Genomic DNA, 19,238 nt, shown 5'->3' on the forward strand with positions numbered 1-19,238 from the left:
CGTTGATGTCATTATGAGCCAGAGTCTACGCAGTGGTATATCGAGGTCCCACCCATGCATTCATCCGACCAATTGCAAGCAGCGCCATTGATTACAAGCACACACGGCTGTCAATCATGACGTCAAACCCCTTTTTACAGCATCGCATAACTAATTAAAGCCAAGAACACCTGAACATACATCAGCGTGATAACAATAACCTATAATGATGCTAACCATCATTGGGAAAAATTTATTTGACTTGTACTTAGATCTTTTAGTTTGGCTCGTGTCCCGTCTAATAACAGAGGAGGCGGGGTTTATGACTTACACTGCAGCCAGCCACCGCGGGGCAATCGAGATGTCACGGCTTCTCTGTTGGAGAGCTGTCATGTCGTCCCTCTATATTATACAGACTACAGTGTCAGTGAAAGAGTTACACATTGTTCACATGATAATGCTTCATTTCTAACCATAAAAAAAGGTGTGGTACACAAATGTTGCTGGAACATCTCTTACACACGTCAAGTTTATTACACTCACCTGTAATAACCAGACTAGACAGTGACCTCCACTACAGTCGTTCACTGTTGTATACAGCCTCTTATCTCAAAGTTAAACCTTCACCATCCCTTTGATCTGTAATCACTGTACCCAATACTAGTAACACCTTCCTGCAACTGATTAGTGCTTTCTTAATGTCGGGGGTTTTTTTTAACGTTTGAAGCTGCTATTGAGGTTTTTGAATGAAACTTCAAATTCCTGCTGTCATATTTTATGATGTCAGCCCTCCCCACCCCCTAAAACAAAATGAAATATTATTAAACTAAATCCTCAATATGAATAAAGTGATTCCTGGTTTAAATAAGTTAGGCTTTTTTTTTATTAGATCAACTTTCTTTGATGAATAAATTTACTTAATGGTGCTTTGTGAATTCCCTGTTAGTACAGGTGTGTGCCTCCCTTTGTGTGGGGCAAGCAGTCGAGCTAAACACCAACAAATGGTATAATACTTATAATGCCAGTGTAGCCTAATATTTGTCTGCAACTGCATGTGCAGGTAAACCAGGTTTTAACAGAATGAACAGACATGCAAAAGTAAAAAAGACAAAAAGCTGCTCCGCATTCAACACACACCTCGCTCAACTCTTTAATACTCACCCAGCATCAGATTTAAACGTTCAGGAGTGACTTTTATTTAAACTTGTTACATGTATTGTGTCTTTTCAAAATAAACTTCTGTCTTCACAGGACATGTACAGTTTCCGCAGGTTAAATGCATACATAAAATCAAAAGCAGCAACACAGGTAGAACACTTTGGTTTTAGGTTTACTTCCTTAGGTGTAGGCGGCAAAAGCACACGGTTAGGTTGAGAAAAAAATATCATGGTTTGAATAAAAATAAGTAAGTTTGTTACAAACATAACATCACATCACATCATATGTCACTAGTGTAGTCTGCTACACCTTCTAGTACACTGTTGTTTTTGAATAACTCCATTGACTTCTGGTTTCACATGAGCAGACTCCTGGGTGAAAGTCCGGAGTTTGACCCATCGCCCTCCTCTTCCATTTGCCCTATGCGGACCTTCTCACTCCTAAGCTATACTACAGCAGTTCCTCTGAGAGTCAGAAAATGGTGCCAAGTGGTGGGTCTCATATCACTGCTAAAGCATGCCCCTGTGTGTCAGTATGACACCAACGGCCACTGAGTGTCTGTATTTGACGAGTTGGGAGTGAGACTGGGTTGCATTGATTTAAAATTCAGTTGTCTATGAATGAAGCTCTGAACCATTCTGCACAGCCCCAGTGGTTTCTGTTCTTCAGTGTCAACCCCACTTTATGTAAGTGTCACCTGAACTACTGGGATGGATTTATTAAAGAAATAGCTCAACATATTGTGAAATACATTTCCTTTCTTAGTGAGAGTTAGATGAAAAGATTGATACTACTCTCATGTTTGTCCCTTCAGTGTGAGGCTGGGGCGAAGAAATGGTTAACTTAGCTAGTTAGAAAAATGGCATCAGTCTTCTGTCTGCAATAAGACAAATACCTGCAGGCGTATTTCTCAAAATGTCAAACTATTCCTTTAATAGCTTTCACCTGTATTCATTTAGAGAGCATATTCCCAATTTACTATCAAAATCACTATCATTCCCTTGGAGGAATAAAAATAATCATCAAAAGTTAAGAAATACAAAGTAAATATTGTTAATATTAAAAACAGTGACAAAAACACTGATAAAAAAAATAAAACATGCAATAAGAACAAAGACTTAAGGTCCAACAAAAGGACCGAAGTAATAAGTTAAATCGACTGATACAATTCATTCAATTTCAGCTCATTTACATATTGTCTGTAAACTTGAAATAATCACAGTTTAAATAACCACTCAAACACGAAGTGTGCTGAATCTTTACATCATTTGTGAGTGATAAATAGATGAATAAGATGATCACATCCAGGGAAATGTGTACCGGGAAGTTTTTTTCCTTCTAACGGACACCTCGTTTTTGTTTTGTTCTGTCACTGGAATGACACGAGGAAGTACTGAACACTAACAGGGGACTGTCTGTCTAATAATGAAGCTAATAATCTGATGGCTTCAAGCTTATCTCAGTTTTCTTTGTCAATCAATTACTTTCACCGAGGTCTGGTTTTACGTGTGATTCAGACTATGTGTTGCACCACTGCTGACTAATTTGTAAGGTGGTATTCTATTTTTGGTCATCTTTATCATGTTTACTGTGACCAGCCCTTCATGTGCTCATGAAAAAAACTTGTTGCTTATTTAGTCATGGATATTTAAGGCTATTTCATTGAGAAACATTTAAGATTTGAAGACAAGTTCTCAGGGGCTTTAACAAACTCTTATTCCACCTCTGCATGTGTCCTCCCTAACTCAAGGTTGGCTGTGTGTAGTGTTGACCCAATCAGGCATGGTGCCCATGTTAAACATGGCGTATCCCCAGGTGTTGATGGCCAAATTAATGGTCAAAATCCCAATGATGTTCAGCATGAAGCCGGCTTTCACCTGAAGGAACAGACAGTGACATTCTCATCAGTATGCAGTAAAGGTCAAAAACCAGAGTATGTGCAGGAAAGGTCTTAAACATGTAATTAGTGAGATATTATGGGACTCAAAACATCTCTTAAAGTCCTACAGATGCTTTTTTACGGAGTATGTAAAAGACACTTCCCTCCTCCTACCTCAACAAATATCCTTAGAGTATTTTCTATGCTATACTATAAAGAGCATCAAAATAGAGCTTCTGACAGAGGTTCAGGATCAGTCCTCAATGTCCTCAAATCCTAGAAATGCCCCTCCATACACCTGAGCTGTGTGGAGCTCTTGCAACTAGAGAGCCTCTTGGCAAAGATGAGTGAGGACAGCAAAATGTCAAAAGGTTGAAGACAGGTAAATTCATTTAATATATATACTGATAAATGTTATTAATGTTTATTAACTGGCCCCTGGCCAACTGTAATTGTGCAAAAATGTCCCCTGTGCAAAGCAAGTTGAATATCCCTGCGCTAAACCTTGCTCACATGACTGATTCGTGTAACACAGACTGATTATGAATCTCACCATGTCTATGACTTTGAGTTTTCCGAAAGAGAAGGCGATGGCGTTGGGTGGTGTGGCCACAGGCAGCATGAAGGCCAGAGAGGCAGCGAGGGTGCAGGGCAGCATCACGTACAGCGGGTGTATCTTAATAGCTATGGCCTATAAGAAACGCAGTTAACACAGTTAAATGCACGGAGAAGCTGTGTGTCAGTGTCTGTGTGTGTGCATGTCGACTTCTGTTTACCATCGAGGCCAGTATGGGCAGGAACAGGGTGGTGGTGGCCGTGTTGCTGGAGCACTCGGTGAATGTTGCCACCAGCAGGCTGAGCAGCAACGCAATGGCGTAGGGGGGAATTTGCTCTAGAGGTGCCAAGCTCTGTCCTAGCCAGTCGGACAGACCTGATTTCTGGAAACAAATTTTTCAAGCAGAAATGTTGATCGTTTTGAAAAAGGAGTCATAATGTTATTATTTGCTGTGTTAGCAACATTCAATTTACAACAAGCCCAGGCTTATTGCAGCAGCTCAAAACAATTCTGTTCCAGCAGACACACTGCAGCGTTTTACAGAAGGATCCCAGAAGCTAATAGAAATAGTTGCTAAGTCTGCTGCAGCACGTTGCACACAGCAGATCGAGTTTTCCTGCTAACAGGCACTCTACTTGAAATAAAGATACAATCTAATTATGAGGATGAATGTATTTCTGATGACTAAAACACAGCCACAAATCTTTGATTCATGTCATTCATAATTGGCCTTTTAACTGTATTAACTTCATCTGTAGGCTACAGCACAACAAGGTCCTTGAGCAAACAGTCATGAATGTGCATACAAAATATGAGGCTGATAGATCCAGTAGTTTGCGAGTTTAGCTGCAAACAGACAGAACAAGACACTCACACACGCACACACAACCAGACGCACGATTCCCACCAGGATTACACCTGGTAAAGACAAAAACGTGAAGCACCGAAATGCAGGACCTTCTCACATTTGAAAAGCTGTGACCAGAAACAGTTTTACTTGATAAATAAACAAATAATTGATAATCTGATGATGATAATAATCTTGAAGTACAATAAAAAAGGGAAACACAGTGTTCATGTGTGTTTACCTCACTGCCAGCAGCCAGAGCGAAGCCTCCTCCAAGCAGCAGGATGATGTTCCAGGGCATTCGCTCGTGGACGATCTGCCAGTTCAGCAGAGTGGAGGGGGTGTTCACCGTCCCACCTGTGAGACCCAGACGAAGTGTGAACATGAAACAGTAATTACTTTTAAAGTGCAGTGTCCTATCCACTGGGTAATCATCAACCAGTGCTCCAATGAGCTGAAATTCAGGTCATATGAACATTATGAAGGCATTGTATTAGCAGGGATTTTTTTTTGGTCTCTACAAATGTGATTAGTGGATTTAACATCTCACCTTCATCATCGATACCGTAGCCTCCACACTTGGGCAACTGGGAGGGGATGACGAAGAAGAGCATTGATACTAAGATAGCGATGGTTCCATCTGACACATGCCTGAGGGACACAAGACAATATTATTTCACAAACCCAAGAAAAGACCAAAACCAACAATGTGTTAGTCCATCTCTCAAAGCTTTCTGACCTCCCCAACCTGTCTGTAGCACTCAGCCCTAAGGACAGCCATTCCTAGCAGAACACCATTAAGCAATGTAAGCAGCTGCTTAGGGACCCCAGATCTCTTGGGGCCCCCTAGAAAATATATCTTTTTAATGAACTAGAGACAATAACTACATAAAAAAAAGTGACAACATGTCATGCCATTGTTGATGTATAAAGTGGCATGAAAAGAATAGACTCAACTGGTGTTTAATAGTTTGACAACACTTGCTGGAATCTTGTCTTCTCTTGTGATTTGTTGACAGTAATGAAAATACAGAATATTGCCAGACTTACTGTTTAAAGTTATGACACAAAAAAAGATAAAGGCTCACTCCTTTTTGAAGAGCACTGTCGCCCAGCCGTCGATGAAGCCCGGCTCCCTGGTGAACCACAGGGCAACCAGCAGGACGAAGATGGTGAGCACGGCCCCTTCAGAAAACCTCATGGGCCCTAGCTTATCGTACTCCTGCTTCATCACAGTGTACGCCTCCCTATCTCTGTCGCTTCTCCCAGTGCAGCCAAACGACTGCCTCAGGCTGAGGAGATAAGTACAAAGTGCAAAAATGCAGGGTCAAGATGCATAGGTCAACAAATCAAAGGAATGATTTAAGATTTATAAGCATGACCTAAGTTCAACGATGGTTTAACTGAGAAGTTGAGCAAACTATGGATTTACAGCATTTTGTCATCATGGTGTCATTATATGGAATACCAAGTTTGAACTGAGTTTCATTACTGAAAATCAAGTGCTCTCACTGTTTTCTCAGACACTTGAAAAAACTGAGCTGTGTTGAGGCATATAGAATTTTTAAAAAATCTTAATAAACGGTAGCATGGATTTCTTCCTGATAATAGCTTGTGCTCTTTTACTGCACCTCGAATCATAAACCTCATTCAGCAGCTTTAGTGTCAGCACAACAATAATGTGCGAAGTTAGTAAAGCTGATGAACTGAAAATCATAATGAAACGTGTCACAGATTACTGGCTGCCTGTGTGACTGTAAATAGTAACATATAAACCTTTATCACCACAGATACAACTTTATTAAATGTTGCTCATAACAATAAACAGTGGCTCTGTTCTATTAAATTGTCCCAGTGAGTTATGACAGTGTGACACTGGGCTGGGGCGACATTTAGGGAATATATTTATCACAAACTAGAAACAGGCAAACAGCCAGCATGGCTCTGTCTGTATATATCCTGTTATATGTGTCAGACACTAAAGAGTCTGGAACAAACAAGATACACATAATTAATTTGAGAGCTTTAGGGGTGCTGGTAGGTGGATTTTGTTATCTTTGGACAGAGCCAGGTGAGCTGTTTCCACTCTTAGTGCTAAGATATGCTAACAGGCTACAGGCTGTAGCTTCATATTGAACAGATCGTCTCAAGGCTCCACTAGAGAACAAATTAAAAAAAAAAATGTTGTAGAATTTTGTATGTGTATTTTTGTTGTAATGCAGCTTCATCTTTAAAGGGTCAGTCCACCCAAAACAAAAAATACCTCAAATGATTTACATAAAGAGCTTAAGTTATATTTTTTAAGTTTTTAAAGTACCTGCTACTCTCAGTACAGTGGAGTTGGATTTAATGTGTGAAATGTGTGTTTCTCCACAAACAATGTGCCGGGGTACTTGTGTAAATGATCCCTTAGAAAGATAGACCTCTCTGTTAGAGAGTGAAATCATGTTTGTTAAACCAGAAACAGCCCTGAGATTGCTATCCCCAAACCCACCAGACTCCATTTAAATAAACAATAATTTAAGCCTGCATACAGCCAACATATTTTCACATCTAACTGGGTGAATTAAGGGTTTACTTCAACCAAACCAGAATTGGTTATTATTGGAATGGTGAAAAGACAAACCAAGATGGTTTAAGCGAGTTTTATTTGGTTCCTGATTAGTTGTTTTCCTGTTTGCTTCATTCTCTGAATGAACTGTTTCACAATTATAAAATTATTGTTTATTTAAATGGAGTCTGGCGTATTTGGCAGTAGAGATTTTGAGTCTGTTTATGGTTAAACAAAAAGGATCTTACTCTTCAACAAAAGGTCTCTTTGTCGGGATCCTTTCCGTGATGTTTTTCAGAAACTTAAAATAAAAATCTGAGCCTGTCAGTGAAAAAAAACAAGTACTTTTTGTGGACATAAATAGACGGTATGCAACTGTTCATTAATTTGGCTGCAGCCCTCTCACTTACCAATTTAAAAAAAATCAATGTCCCATTAGTCATATGAACAAAAAAAACATGGAAAAATAGGGTCCAGGTTGAAAAACACAGCAGTTACATTATAAGATCTGAAAAATAGTTGTAGGGCTTAATACCATATGGTGTAAGTGGGACAGTATTTTATATGTTGGGGTTAAATGACCATTTAAACATGATGCTGAGTATGTAAAAAAACATCCATGTCTTCATTGCTCACAGAAGCATCTGTGGCTGACTGTATTAGGCTGAAGTTGTCTTACTTGACACCCAGGAACATGAAGTGGAGCCATAAGAAGGTCAACACCAGCATGAGCAGCATGTTGGGAAAAGCAAAGGCAAACCAGCTGGCAAAGTTGATGACATCACCATTCCCAGGGAAGAGCCTTCACAAAAGATTAGAAACATGGAGAGATGAGAGGCAAAAAACAAGGTACAAACAGCTGCACTACTTACTTAGTTAATTATTTTGTTAGTTAATGCCTTACTTACTCGTCAATTTGGCCCTTCAGGATGATGTTGGGGGTTGTGCCGGTGAGAGTGGCCGTGCCTCCAATGCTGGCAGAGTAACACACACTCAGACTCATTCCTTTGGTCAGGAGCTGGTACTTCACTTCCATTGCTTTTCTCTTGAGCTCTTGCAGCGACTCCGGATTCCACTCGTGTTCAGCTGGAGCCAAAGACAATCAGTAAGTTAAAGTTATTAAAAAAGTTCATCTACAAGCAGACATTTTTACTTACACACGCTGTCCTCCAGCTGAGCCTTGGTGTCTGGCTGGTCCTTTATTTCCTGTTTAGTTTGACTGATCTCGAGCTCAAACGCCTCGTTGTGCTCGGCTGCAGTCTCAAAATCTCGTTTGTCTGCCCGTTCCTCTGTGGCCCTTAGCTGCTGCAGCACGGCCTGGGCGATGGGCAGCATCATGGCTGTGGTGGCCGTGTTGCTGATCCACATGGACAGCAAGGAGGAGACGATCATGAAGCCCAGCATTAACCTATGTGAGAGGGCGGTGAAAGGGAGGAAATATGAGGACAGTGATCATCAGTAAAACAGTAGTGGTGGGGATCAGATCTGTTGTGTTTTGTGTTTTCTGTTTTTGCAAATGTTTTTTCTCACTTATTGTTTCTAAATTCTGCCCTTCTTGTCGAATAGACGAAGCTATAGTCTTTGTTTGCTTTTGTTTTGTCTATATGCATGAGTTAAAGTTTCAGTGCAGTGATTAATGTGTTGAGATGTATGTTTTTTGCAGTTGATGCTCCTGGTTGTTGTGGAGGAATTACTCAAAAGTGGCCAACAGTGTAAATCCACCACAATCGTACTGAAGAGACCTAATCATAAGAGGTGCTGAAGAAAGGTTTTCTGTTATCAATGTACCCTTCACTAAATCCCGCCCCAGTCATTGTGTTGCATCAGCTCCGACCAGGGTCCAGCAACGACAGGGCTGAATTCCACTGACTCATGAAATCATGTCAGATTTTCTGCATTTACAGGCTGGTATTGTGGATTTCGAGCTAGTCACGTTCTGCCTGAGACACATGAAATAATGATACTAGTAACCTGGAGAGGTTGGAAGGAGATATACGTTTCTTCCTTATTCCCAAAACATAATCAAACCCTGAAAAGTGTAGAGTTAGGTAGCTAGCTCTCAAAGGTATACTGCATGTATACACATGCTGCCTTTGTCTTTTAATGATTGTAACAGAGAATAAAAACTACCCTGCTTTACAGGATTGATTTTCAGCCAGCTCTGTGTCATTGTAGTGTGTGCAGATGAACAGTGTTTGACTTCCCCAGGAGCTCCCTGCCCATCTGCCAGTGGAGGTCCAGGTGGTGGTGGCACGAGGGGAGCCAAACACCACTCATCTGCACCACTGATGTATAATAATAACTAGATACTGGATGCCAAAATGGCACCTATTTGATCCATATGCCAAAAATAATTTGGCTCATACACTTTACATTGTGATGACATCACAGATTTTTTAAATTGTCTCATAAATATAAAATCTCCATGGATCAAAAATGAGAAAGACTCATAATTGACCTTGTTTGCAGTTCAAAGTGTCCTGTCAGCAATTTTACAGACATCTTTTACAACGTTGGCCCAAGGGGAAAATGATTTGGGAAAAATTGGAAGCAAGGCTGAGCTTTTCTCTGGGGGACCTGATCTGCACACACTGTGATGACACAGAGCTGGTTGAAAATCACCAGGTGTGGTTTCACTTTTACACTGCGATCTGTATATTGGGCTTTAACTTCTATCTTTATCTTTTTAACCAGTTTTCACTGCTGAGTGATATTATGCATGTCTCCTACAGATGTGTATTATCCGTCTGCTTCTCTCTCTCTCTTTTAAATTTTTCTACAACATTTGATCATTTTTCTTCAGGGATTGTGGTTTGACAGTGCGGGCTCCATGTCAGCTACATCTTGAAGGACCACACGCAAAGAGACAGGGCTTAGCAAAGGGTCAATTGAACATTCCTGACACGTTATATCATTTAAATAAATGTAATGTGGATGTTGTCTTAAAATGTGAACAAGTCCAGACTTTAACTGTCCTCATAAACACTGCTGACCCTGTAGTCACATCTTTCTTTTTGCTGCCTACTGTTGTGTGCACAAGTGAGCTGTATCACAAGGCTTTCTTACAGGGCCGGACGAACGCCAACTAGCAGGAGAACTCGGAGAGCGATGCGCTTATGAAGGCTCCAGTGCTCCACTGCGATGGCCACCAACAGGCCACCGATGAACAGCATGTTTGAGTCTTTCAGATACTCAATACTGACCTGAAATAAATCAAACAGACAATAACTTCAGCAGAAGAATAAACGTGGAAAAACAAACAGCAAGTGTATGAGCTATCAACTAACCAAAAGACATGCTGACCCATACATAAAGTATAATCCATTTTGTTTTATGAGCAGTAAGTAAAACACAGGGAACAGCAGATATTTAAGGTTCTGTTCTTCTGGTGTCCTTCAGCTGCTCTACAGCTGATCCTGACCTCAGATCTATCACAAGCTAAGCAAAGACAAATATGAGGTTGTATTTAAGGCAAGTGGAACTGCTGTAAAATCCCAAAGATTTTTAGTTTAATCTGTTAATCAGTGATGGGGGAAAAGTTTGAAGGTCTACACAATAAGCAGGTTGTGATTAACTGAAGCTGGAACCATTTTTTCTCTTCTCTTATAGCTTGCTCACATGAAATAAAATGCTGTCCTACAACAAAACTTTGCTCCAGATACTGTCAAAGACTATTTGTGAAAAGCCAAAACAAAACCTCAGAAGTACTAGACATCTTTCTACCAAAATGTCTGAGAACCTTCTGGTCATATAGTTGCAGCAGTATTTCTCCACAGGTATCAGTACGGGTACATAAAGGCTGGCACCATAGAAAGAGAATCAGAGTAGAACGGATGTTCCCATTCAAATCAATGTGGCAGGATGGTCCATGGGGATGGTAAGAGCCATTTTTGTACCGTTGCCATTGCAAGAAAGAAACTTGGATCGGTGTACAATTGTATTTTTCTGCCTGATAAGGCAAATAGATGTAAGAATAGGCCAACATGAAGTTCTCAAACTACTGAGTGACACTTTACTGCCCCAATGACACTTGTCACTACAACAACTAACAACAATCGCCATTTTCTTTTTTACAAGTGAAACGTCCATGACAAACAGTTCAATGTCCTTTCTACTGTAATTTTATTTCTATGGCTGCCACATGGACTGTAGAAACTAAATTGTCCTTCAGGGATAAATAAAGTTTCCTGAACTGAACTGAATATAACGGAGCACAAAAATGTAGCCTAAATTAGGACTGACATCTCCAGCCTTCATGATGCCCATCATAGGGAAGAGGACGACTGGCAGTAGGGCAGTCACAGCCAGAGGCATGCACTCTGTACACCAGTACAGAGCCATGAGGATGATAGCATAACCACATCTGGCTTCCTGCAAACACACACACACACATACATTCGGGTTAGAAGAAAGTGGTAGCGAAGTAGGCCAATTTCTCGAAAATGAGAAGTGACAAAGATCACAGCATTAGTGCAGCATTTTGTCATTTTACATGTGAAAGGTGCTGAGATATGCAAAAATACAGACACAGATGCTGGGTACAGACAAAGACACACACCTTACAGTGAAGTTAATATGGTATTTTCTTCAAGTGCTTTGTCTTATCTCCGGCCTCTCTTTAAAAGGCGATAAGACTTTACACATGCAGATAACGCTAACCCTTGACCATAAAACAAACAGTTTGTTGTGCTCTTGTCTCACAAGATAATTTTTATGGGTCCTCAGTAAAATCACAAAGACCGTTTTAACTACCCGACACTAAACTTTCCACAAGAATGAGACCTCGCTCAGCTCTGCACTTTGAGGCAAAGTGTCTGCTTTTGCACTTTTAAAACATTAAGACCCGGTAAGATAAAGGAATACCAACATGTGATGTTTCCATGACGTATGACATGTACATGTGTATTTACTGTAGCATTCATATGTCATTTATTAAATTACAGCACAATACAACAGCTTTGTAGACCTATATTTGCTTTCACTACCATTAACGTACTGTACTATAATATATTTTACCACTATTACTATAACCTACAACTACTTTTCAGTTTTAGTATTGCATAATATTTTGATTAAATACGTGTTTTGATTTAGGTTACATTCATACTCTCTTTTCTCTGTCTTTCTTAGTTGTTTTTTGCAGTTATAAGTAAGTAAGCCTTATCTGACAAAATAGTTTGTCATTTGGGAAAAAAAAAATTACTTTCTTGCTGATAGTTAGAAGAGTAGATCAATATTACCCTTGTGTCTGTGCACTAAATATAAAGTTGTTAGCTGAGTTTCGCATCAACACTCGAAACACCTAGCCTGGCTCAGTTGTAACAAATCTGCCTACCAGCACCGCTAAAACTCACAAATTAAGAGGTTGTGTCTGGTTTGTTTATTCCATATAAAAAAAAAAGCAAAAACAGTTGTTATGTGATGGACTAGTCCTTAGCTAGAGGCAGTTGCCAGGCAACTACCAGTTACCTGCAATGGCAAGACTCTAAGGAAACTATAAAATAGTAATGATGTAATTTTCCAGTAAGACTGCAGGAAGTCACTGCTCACAGATCACATCATAAACCCCTCGTTAAACCACAGCTTGTCATTTTCACGCATAGGTGTAGGTGCAAATTAAACAAATAAGATATAATGTGTTAGTTGTAATTTCATATCTCTAAAAAAAGAAAAAAAAGCACATAAGTGCATTTTCCAAAATGTTGAACTGCAGAGTGGTGCAGAACTGAGTCCTAAAACCCAGACATGAGTTCGCATTTTAGCACTCCCGGTTCCCTCATCTCAAAGTTTTTTTTTTAAGGTGCTTTTGGTAAGAGGCCTGAAATAAGGTCTGTGGTTAACACAAGCTTAAGAGACTTTAACGTTTTGTTCTATGACATAAAATACATCAGTAAATACCCCACCCATGAATTCTGAAGCCTTTACATGGCTTACAAAAATGTGGTTGCCACCAAAAGGCTAAATGAGACCTTTACAGCATCGTTGTTGTGGCGCAGGCTATTCTCATGCATGGTTCGTATGTTTTCCTGTGAAAAGTAACACACTAAAATTCTTACATATCCCCTATAACAATGAGCCAGTAATTCGTGCATATTTTGTTTGGAAGGCTATGATTATGTGACCAATGTGAGTAAAGAAGGAAGTGGCCTCGAGGGATCTAGTCAGGAGGAGATTGAGGCTGTGGATGGGTGACAAAACACAGGACTTCCACCAGGAGACTGGCGTTCATAAATGTTTTAACTTTGGGTGAAAAGCAATTCATTCTAAGGTGCGTCCTCACCTTGTTTCTTTTCCTAAACCTAACTACTTTACCTTAACGTTAACGTTAAGGATGTGAATCATTTGTGGGCCACTAATTTGTAGGGTTGTTGTGTGTGCACTTTTGTAAGATACAAACCATTGTACGAGGATGGGTTGCTCATGATGCTGAAGTCATGTGACCATGGTGTATTCATTTATGTTCTAATGTTAGTTTTTTACTCCTGGAAACTGCATTTTTGCTTCAAAAATGATACGACTGGAGTTTGTTTGTGGAGATTATCTTGCTGGACAAAATGTGTCCAATGTGAATCATATACGTTTGTTTGCCACAGAGCTTATTTCTGCTAGTTATTACGAACTTCCACGCTGTCCTACAAATAAATGCACTTTATTTCTTATTACTCATTTATAGGCTAACTATTATTATACGTATTACTATTAGTAATAGTAGTATTTGATTTTTATTGTTATTATCAATCATTTATTATCAGTCCACCAAACTAAGTGCATGCATATAGCGATAAAATAACTCACTGCATCAATAACTTGGCATGGACATTGCTGCTGAAATGGAGATGGAGGCAACAGTGTTCTTTATATCTTTATTGGCACTGAAAGTCTGTGCTGTCAAATGTGGTTTAAGATTAACTGTGCATTGTGCATTACAGTATCACCTTTGTCTCTCAGCCATCATAAAAGCAACAGACTGTTCTTACAGTAAATACAACAAGTCCATAAATGAGGACAAGGAAATAAACAAGCTGATGAAAAAGGTGTCTGGTTGCAGCATTTAAACACAGAAGAGATTACATGGGTCGGCGGGTTTAAGGTGATTGCATGTGTTTCCACTGATTACGTTAGGAATTTGACCCTGAAGATTTTATCTTATGAGTGGTTTTCTTTGAAAACCTGAGGAGTGATAAGTGACGGTTAATGGCCAAATACAAATTACAAAACAAATAGCCTGCATGCATGTTAAATAACTTTGACAGATTTATGTTTTATATAATATCACTTTGAAGGTTAATGTTATTGTTTAACCTATATGGCTCATACTCAGTATAATTCCACGTTTACGAAAGTGGGCATTGAAGTAAAGAACTGTTTTACCTCCTTCTTATGTTGTTGTATAAACTGTTATCGGTTGGATCTAAAGTCATCATGTTTTAATTATGCGATTGTAGCATCAATAATGGTGATGGTTTGTGAAGTTTTTGTTCATAAAAACACTTTTGCCAACTGAGCTACTGACATATGTAATGCAGATGATTTGTTACAACTCTAAAAACCCCTCAAACTGTCAGAAACAAGATTGTTTATTAATTTGCACCAATTTGAAATAACGGTTTGAAAGGCAAGTTGGCAAATTAATTGAACAGGTTGAACTCAAAAGGACAAATATTTGATGTGCACACGACCGCATGTGCACTTCTTCTGCAATCACCTCTCCATGTGTTAATAAACAGGGCAACATTTGTTTCCATGATGTATGACATGTACAGTGCAATAAACAAGTAGAAAAAAGGGCACAGACAGTAAGGAACAAACATCTTTAGTCACAGTCAAACCCATCACAACTTTTACCTGTTTTACACTGGGAAACACTTGTGATGTTCTTCCAGTCAAGACAAACAGATTAAAACCGCCCAGTTAATTAAAGGTAAGTTACCTCCATGCACACACACAATTACACTCACCGATGTAGGGATGATGAGTGGCAGGGGAAGGAGTACAAGTGGAGTGACGACGATGATGATGAAGTTTCTGTGGTTCCACAGCCACTTCAGCCAACTACCCATGATTGTGCTGGCAAAACTGACAAAAAGCAGCAAAGCGGAGAAAAACTATCCAGAGAGCAACTCACGGCTGATCAAAATTTACAAAGAGTAAATTAACCTACACAGAGTTCAGGTGAGCTGACAGAAAAGCTAAGTGACAGAAAAGCTAAGCGGTAAAGTGGAGCTGACAAAACACAGATGTGCCTCACAGTCGCCCACTGAGGTAATGAGACTGATGTAACTGCAAAAAGACCCTTTTATATCTCTAGTGGCATATCAAACATTAACCCAACACCAACGAGATCACAACCTTATACAGAGGGGCAGATGAAGCTATTGGTTAAGAGAGAAAGCAATAGAAAAGGTAGAGAAAGGTGGAGAGGCTGAGAGATGAGGAGAAAGATAGCAAAACGATGCAGGTTTATTACCTAAAGGAGAGCAGCTCCATCGGGGCTAACCAAAGGTCAGGGCCTGTGTATGTGCCAGTTGAGCTGAAGGAAAAGAATAGGTACAGCAGCCACTTACAGTCTGCTACAAAGTCAACAAACATGAAACTTTAGTTATAACTTTGATATAAAAATCCCCGAAAGGGATGCTTTTTTTTTTTTTTTATCAGAGTTAAAGGACAAGTGATTATAACTCTGTATTATAGGCCTATAAGTACACAGAGGTGTAGAAGGTCTAACATGTTTTAGCCTAAGTTAGTGTCAGACTAATTCAACATTCCTCCTCAAACGAGAAGTTGAGTTTCAATCAATAAACACCCTTTTTCTATTTACCGCAGCCAAGGTTTTTGCCGCTGCAGCTGTAGGGGAGACTGGGGATGGTTGGCAACACTTTTAATTTCTACAACAACAAACAAACTACAAATCACCTGATTCGCTCTGCACATACTTAGTTTAGAGGCTCAGAATGAGTTGCAAAAACAGAAAATGTTTGAGTGTAACATGACTTAATGTAGACTTCAGATAGTTCCCGGGGGTTACTGGCGGACCATTTGAATACATTATACTGAGAGACAGAATTTTTGGGGAGCAGCAGTCAATAATGCATGTTAATTTAGTTAAGATGTGGTGTCTTACCCTTTAAAAGAGCATCTGCTGTAACTCCACTGCATTGGAGCATGTGCTGCTTACTTTCGGAAACTATTGAGAGGCTCCACGATCCACCATTGCTGTAAAAAAAAGGGTCCATTGGAGTGAACGGAGATGACGCAACTCTCTGTTCAAGGGCTCTGACTTAGTTTAGTCCTTATTCTTCATGTGAAGAATTAGCACCCAGTGGCAGACACAGCCAAGTTTATAAGGAAAGAATAACTTTAACAATTTTTTTTTACTTCATTTATTTTTGTGATAGCATTGCCTGCTTTTTAGTTACAGTCATCAAACTTATGTTTAATATATGAAGGTGACTTTTATGCAAGTTAGTGCTCATGTTTTAGCTGAGAGCTGAAATGTTAGCTAGTTGGTGGCCACAGCAGTCTGGGTTAGTTGTAACAACATGATAAAAAAATGTAGAAACCTACCCCAAGCAAAATTTTAATATACTTGGCTCACACACAAGCACAAACACACACTCACAGGCAGGACCAGCACAGACAAGCAAAAACACACGTAGTCAGCCAAGTAAGAGTGCAAAAGGACACACACACACACACACACACACACACACACACACACACACACACACACACACACACACACACACACACACAGGATTGCAAGACAAGTGCTAACACACATAAATAAACATAGACACAGACACGCACATCATCACATCAAACACACACACATGCGTCATCTTGGCATCCAGTATCTAGGTATTATTATAAGTTTATGAGTTCATCCCAGGCTATGTTACAACTAAGCCGGACCATAAGGGTTAACTGTCACATTGCTGTCCTTGTGTTTGAGACCAAACCAGGTATTAAAGAGATAACAAGTGATGCACACATTCCAAATATTTAGGGGGACGTGTTCCCTGTGTCAGCTCCCCACCCAAATAATATTCCACACAGCTTTTGTCATTATAGAGAGTCTTACTTTAAAGGAATAATCTGATACAGCCAGACACTGAGGACAGCTCACCTGGGTCAGTAAACAATAACAAAACACACCTCACATGACCTTTAAAGTTTACTAGTTAACACTTTATATCCTGTTTGTTTAAACCATACATAAAAGCATCGTGTAAAAATGACATTTTATGGTGGGTTGTAAACAAGTGAAATAGAAAACACCATTTATGAATTGCACAACTGTCTTGTTTTATCATGTTTGCTAACAAACTAGTCCAATATCCTAAGGTAACCTGGGTTTTCTATTAAAGTTGTTAAAGTTTGACAATGAAATAATTCAAAAAACAAAGATATTTGCTCTTTATTTCTGTCTCTCCTTGCCTTAAATAGAAGGGGAAGTCAAACCCACAACAAGACAATATGACTGGAAGGAGGACACACCGCTTGGTTCTGATGGCTGATCCGACAGGTGCTCCTTGGTAAGGCAGACGAAAGTAGAACAAATAGGAATCAGGAAGTCTTACAGGAAAGTTGTGCAAAAAACATAAAAAACAACAAGGCGCTATGTCTTCAGGTGAAATAATGTAATATAGAAATAGTGTGATCACTGGTGGTAGACTTGAAAGGATGCAAGTGTCGCATACTCTGGCTCCATTTGCATTTCTCTTTTATTCAGACAATGTTTTGGCCCACAGGTCTTCTTCAGGATCAACAAAGGTTATCAAACATGAAGATCACATGAGGCCTTCTTTAAGATCAGCTGAGGCCTTTCTAAAGATTAACAAAGATGTTGACCTTGAGGAAGGCTTGAGAGCTTACACGTCAACTGAAAAAAGAGAAATTCATGGAGCCAGAGTGTGAGACACTTGTGTCCTTGTTTTGTTTCTTGTAGTTGTTATGCATCTTCTTTTGGTTTTGTGTCACTTTGTGTTCATTTTGTGTCTGTTTGCAGTCATTTTAAGGTTTTTTTTTTGGTAATTTGTGCCTTTTTGTAGTCATTTGGGTCTCTTTGAGGTAAGTTTATGGCTTTTTTAGTCGTTTTGTGTCTTTTCGTGTCCATGTTGTGCCTTTTTGTAGTCATTTGGGTCTCTTTGAGGTAATTCTATGTCTTTAATTGTTGTTTTGTGTTGCTATGTAGTTATTCTGTGTCTTATTGCAGTTCCTTTGAATCTCTTTGTGGTCATTTTGTGATCGTCCTGGTTGTGCCATGCTAATTTAAATGACATTTGGCAAGGGAAGGCCAGGGGGCCCCTGACACTTTGGTCCCTGGGCTTGGACCCGGTAGATCCATTCAGTAATCCATCCATAGGTGAAACAGTATCATCAGTTTATTGTGAGTGAGTTACCTCCCCAAGCAAAGGAGTTAAAGTATCTCGGGGTCTTGTTCATGAATGAAGGTAGAATGGAGCGTGAGATGGATATGCGGTTTGGCACAACGTCTGCAGTGATGCCAGGTAAGGAGCTCGGACATCCGGAGGTGAGTCTGGAGTAGAGCTGCAGCTCCTTCGCGTCAAAAAGGGGCCAGTTGAGGTGGTGCGGGCATCTGATCATAATTCTTCCTGGGCGCCTCCCATTAGAGGTGTTCCGGGCATGTCAAACTGGTAGGAGGCCCCAGGGCAGACCCAGAACACTCTGGAGGGATAGTATATCATGTCTGACCTCAGAAAGCTTCAGGATCCCCCAGGAGGAGCTGGGAAGTGTTACTGGGGAGAGAGGAGTCTGGAGTACTTTGCTCAGCCTGCTGCGACACCGGCCTCGGATAAGCGGTTAAAAATGGAATGTAAAAAAGGTTATTCTTCAAGCACATGTAACAGATCAGTGCAAATCGAGTCTCTGATAAAAACCTAGAGTCTAGCAAGACTTCCTGGTTCCTGCTTTTCATGACAATATGACTGTTTTTGAGTCAGTTTTGCACAGCAATAGTTCTTAGGGTTGTTTGTCTTGAATGGAGATAAGGGTTTCTTTTAGAAATCACTAAAATGACTCAAATATCAGCACCCTAAAACTTTAACCTAAAAACAACCTGGATTTTGGCTTTGAAGGCAGGTTAATGGCCAAAGACAAGAGCATAGATGTTACAAGAAGTCTGTAAACCAATAACGAGCAACACCAGGACATGACTATCAAGTTCATTACAATATCACTGTAGTATTTTATGATCTTACACGACACACGGAAATCACTGACAACTCTCTGTTCTTTTATAACTTCA

General features: G+C 39.9%; 1 protein-coding gene across 1 annotated transcript; it reads right to left on the reverse strand.

Moving 5' to 3' along the window:
* Positions 1–1,332: 1,332 nt before the first annotated feature.
* On the reverse strand, positions 1,333–15,246 carry LOC125898803 (solute carrier family 13 member 2-like). Its single transcript, XM_049592746.1, has 12 exons — positions 14,929–15,246; positions 11,213–11,341; positions 10,037–10,173; positions 8,128–8,378; positions 7,879–8,056; positions 7,650–7,772; positions 5,508–5,711; positions 4,970–5,070; positions 4,661–4,776; positions 3,793–3,954; positions 3,570–3,707; positions 1,333–3,014 (listed from the first exon to the last, which is right to left on the reverse strand). Exons 1-12 carry the CDS (start codon positions 15,028–15,030, stop codon positions 2,883–2,885), a joined length of 1,773 nt encoding a protein of 590 aa, XP_049448703.1. The 5' UTR covers positions 15,031–15,246; the 3' UTR covers positions 1,333–2,882.
* Between the last annotated feature and the right edge of the window lie 3,992 nt (positions 15,247–19,238).

Source organism: Epinephelus fuscoguttatus, linkage group LG12, assembly GCF_011397635.1.
Source record: "Epinephelus fuscoguttatus linkage group LG12, E.fuscoguttatus.final_Chr_v1".
Lineage (NCBI taxonomy): Eukaryota > Metazoa > Chordata > Actinopteri > Perciformes > Serranidae > Epinephelus > Epinephelus fuscoguttatus.

Coding starts and splice junctions, on each gene's coding strand:
- LOC125898803 (XM_049592746.1), bottom strand. CDS start 15,030: ATGGGTAGTTGGCTGAAGTGGCTGTGGAACCACAGAAACTTCATCATC. Junction 3,955..4,660: donor CTCTGGCTGCTGGCAGTGAG/GTAAACACACAT, acceptor ATTTGTTTCCAG/AAATCAGGTCTGTCCGACTG. Junction 3,015..3,569: donor AACTCAAAGTCATAGACATG/GTGAGATTCATA, acceptor CTGTTCCTTCAG/GTGAAAGCCGGCTTCATGCT.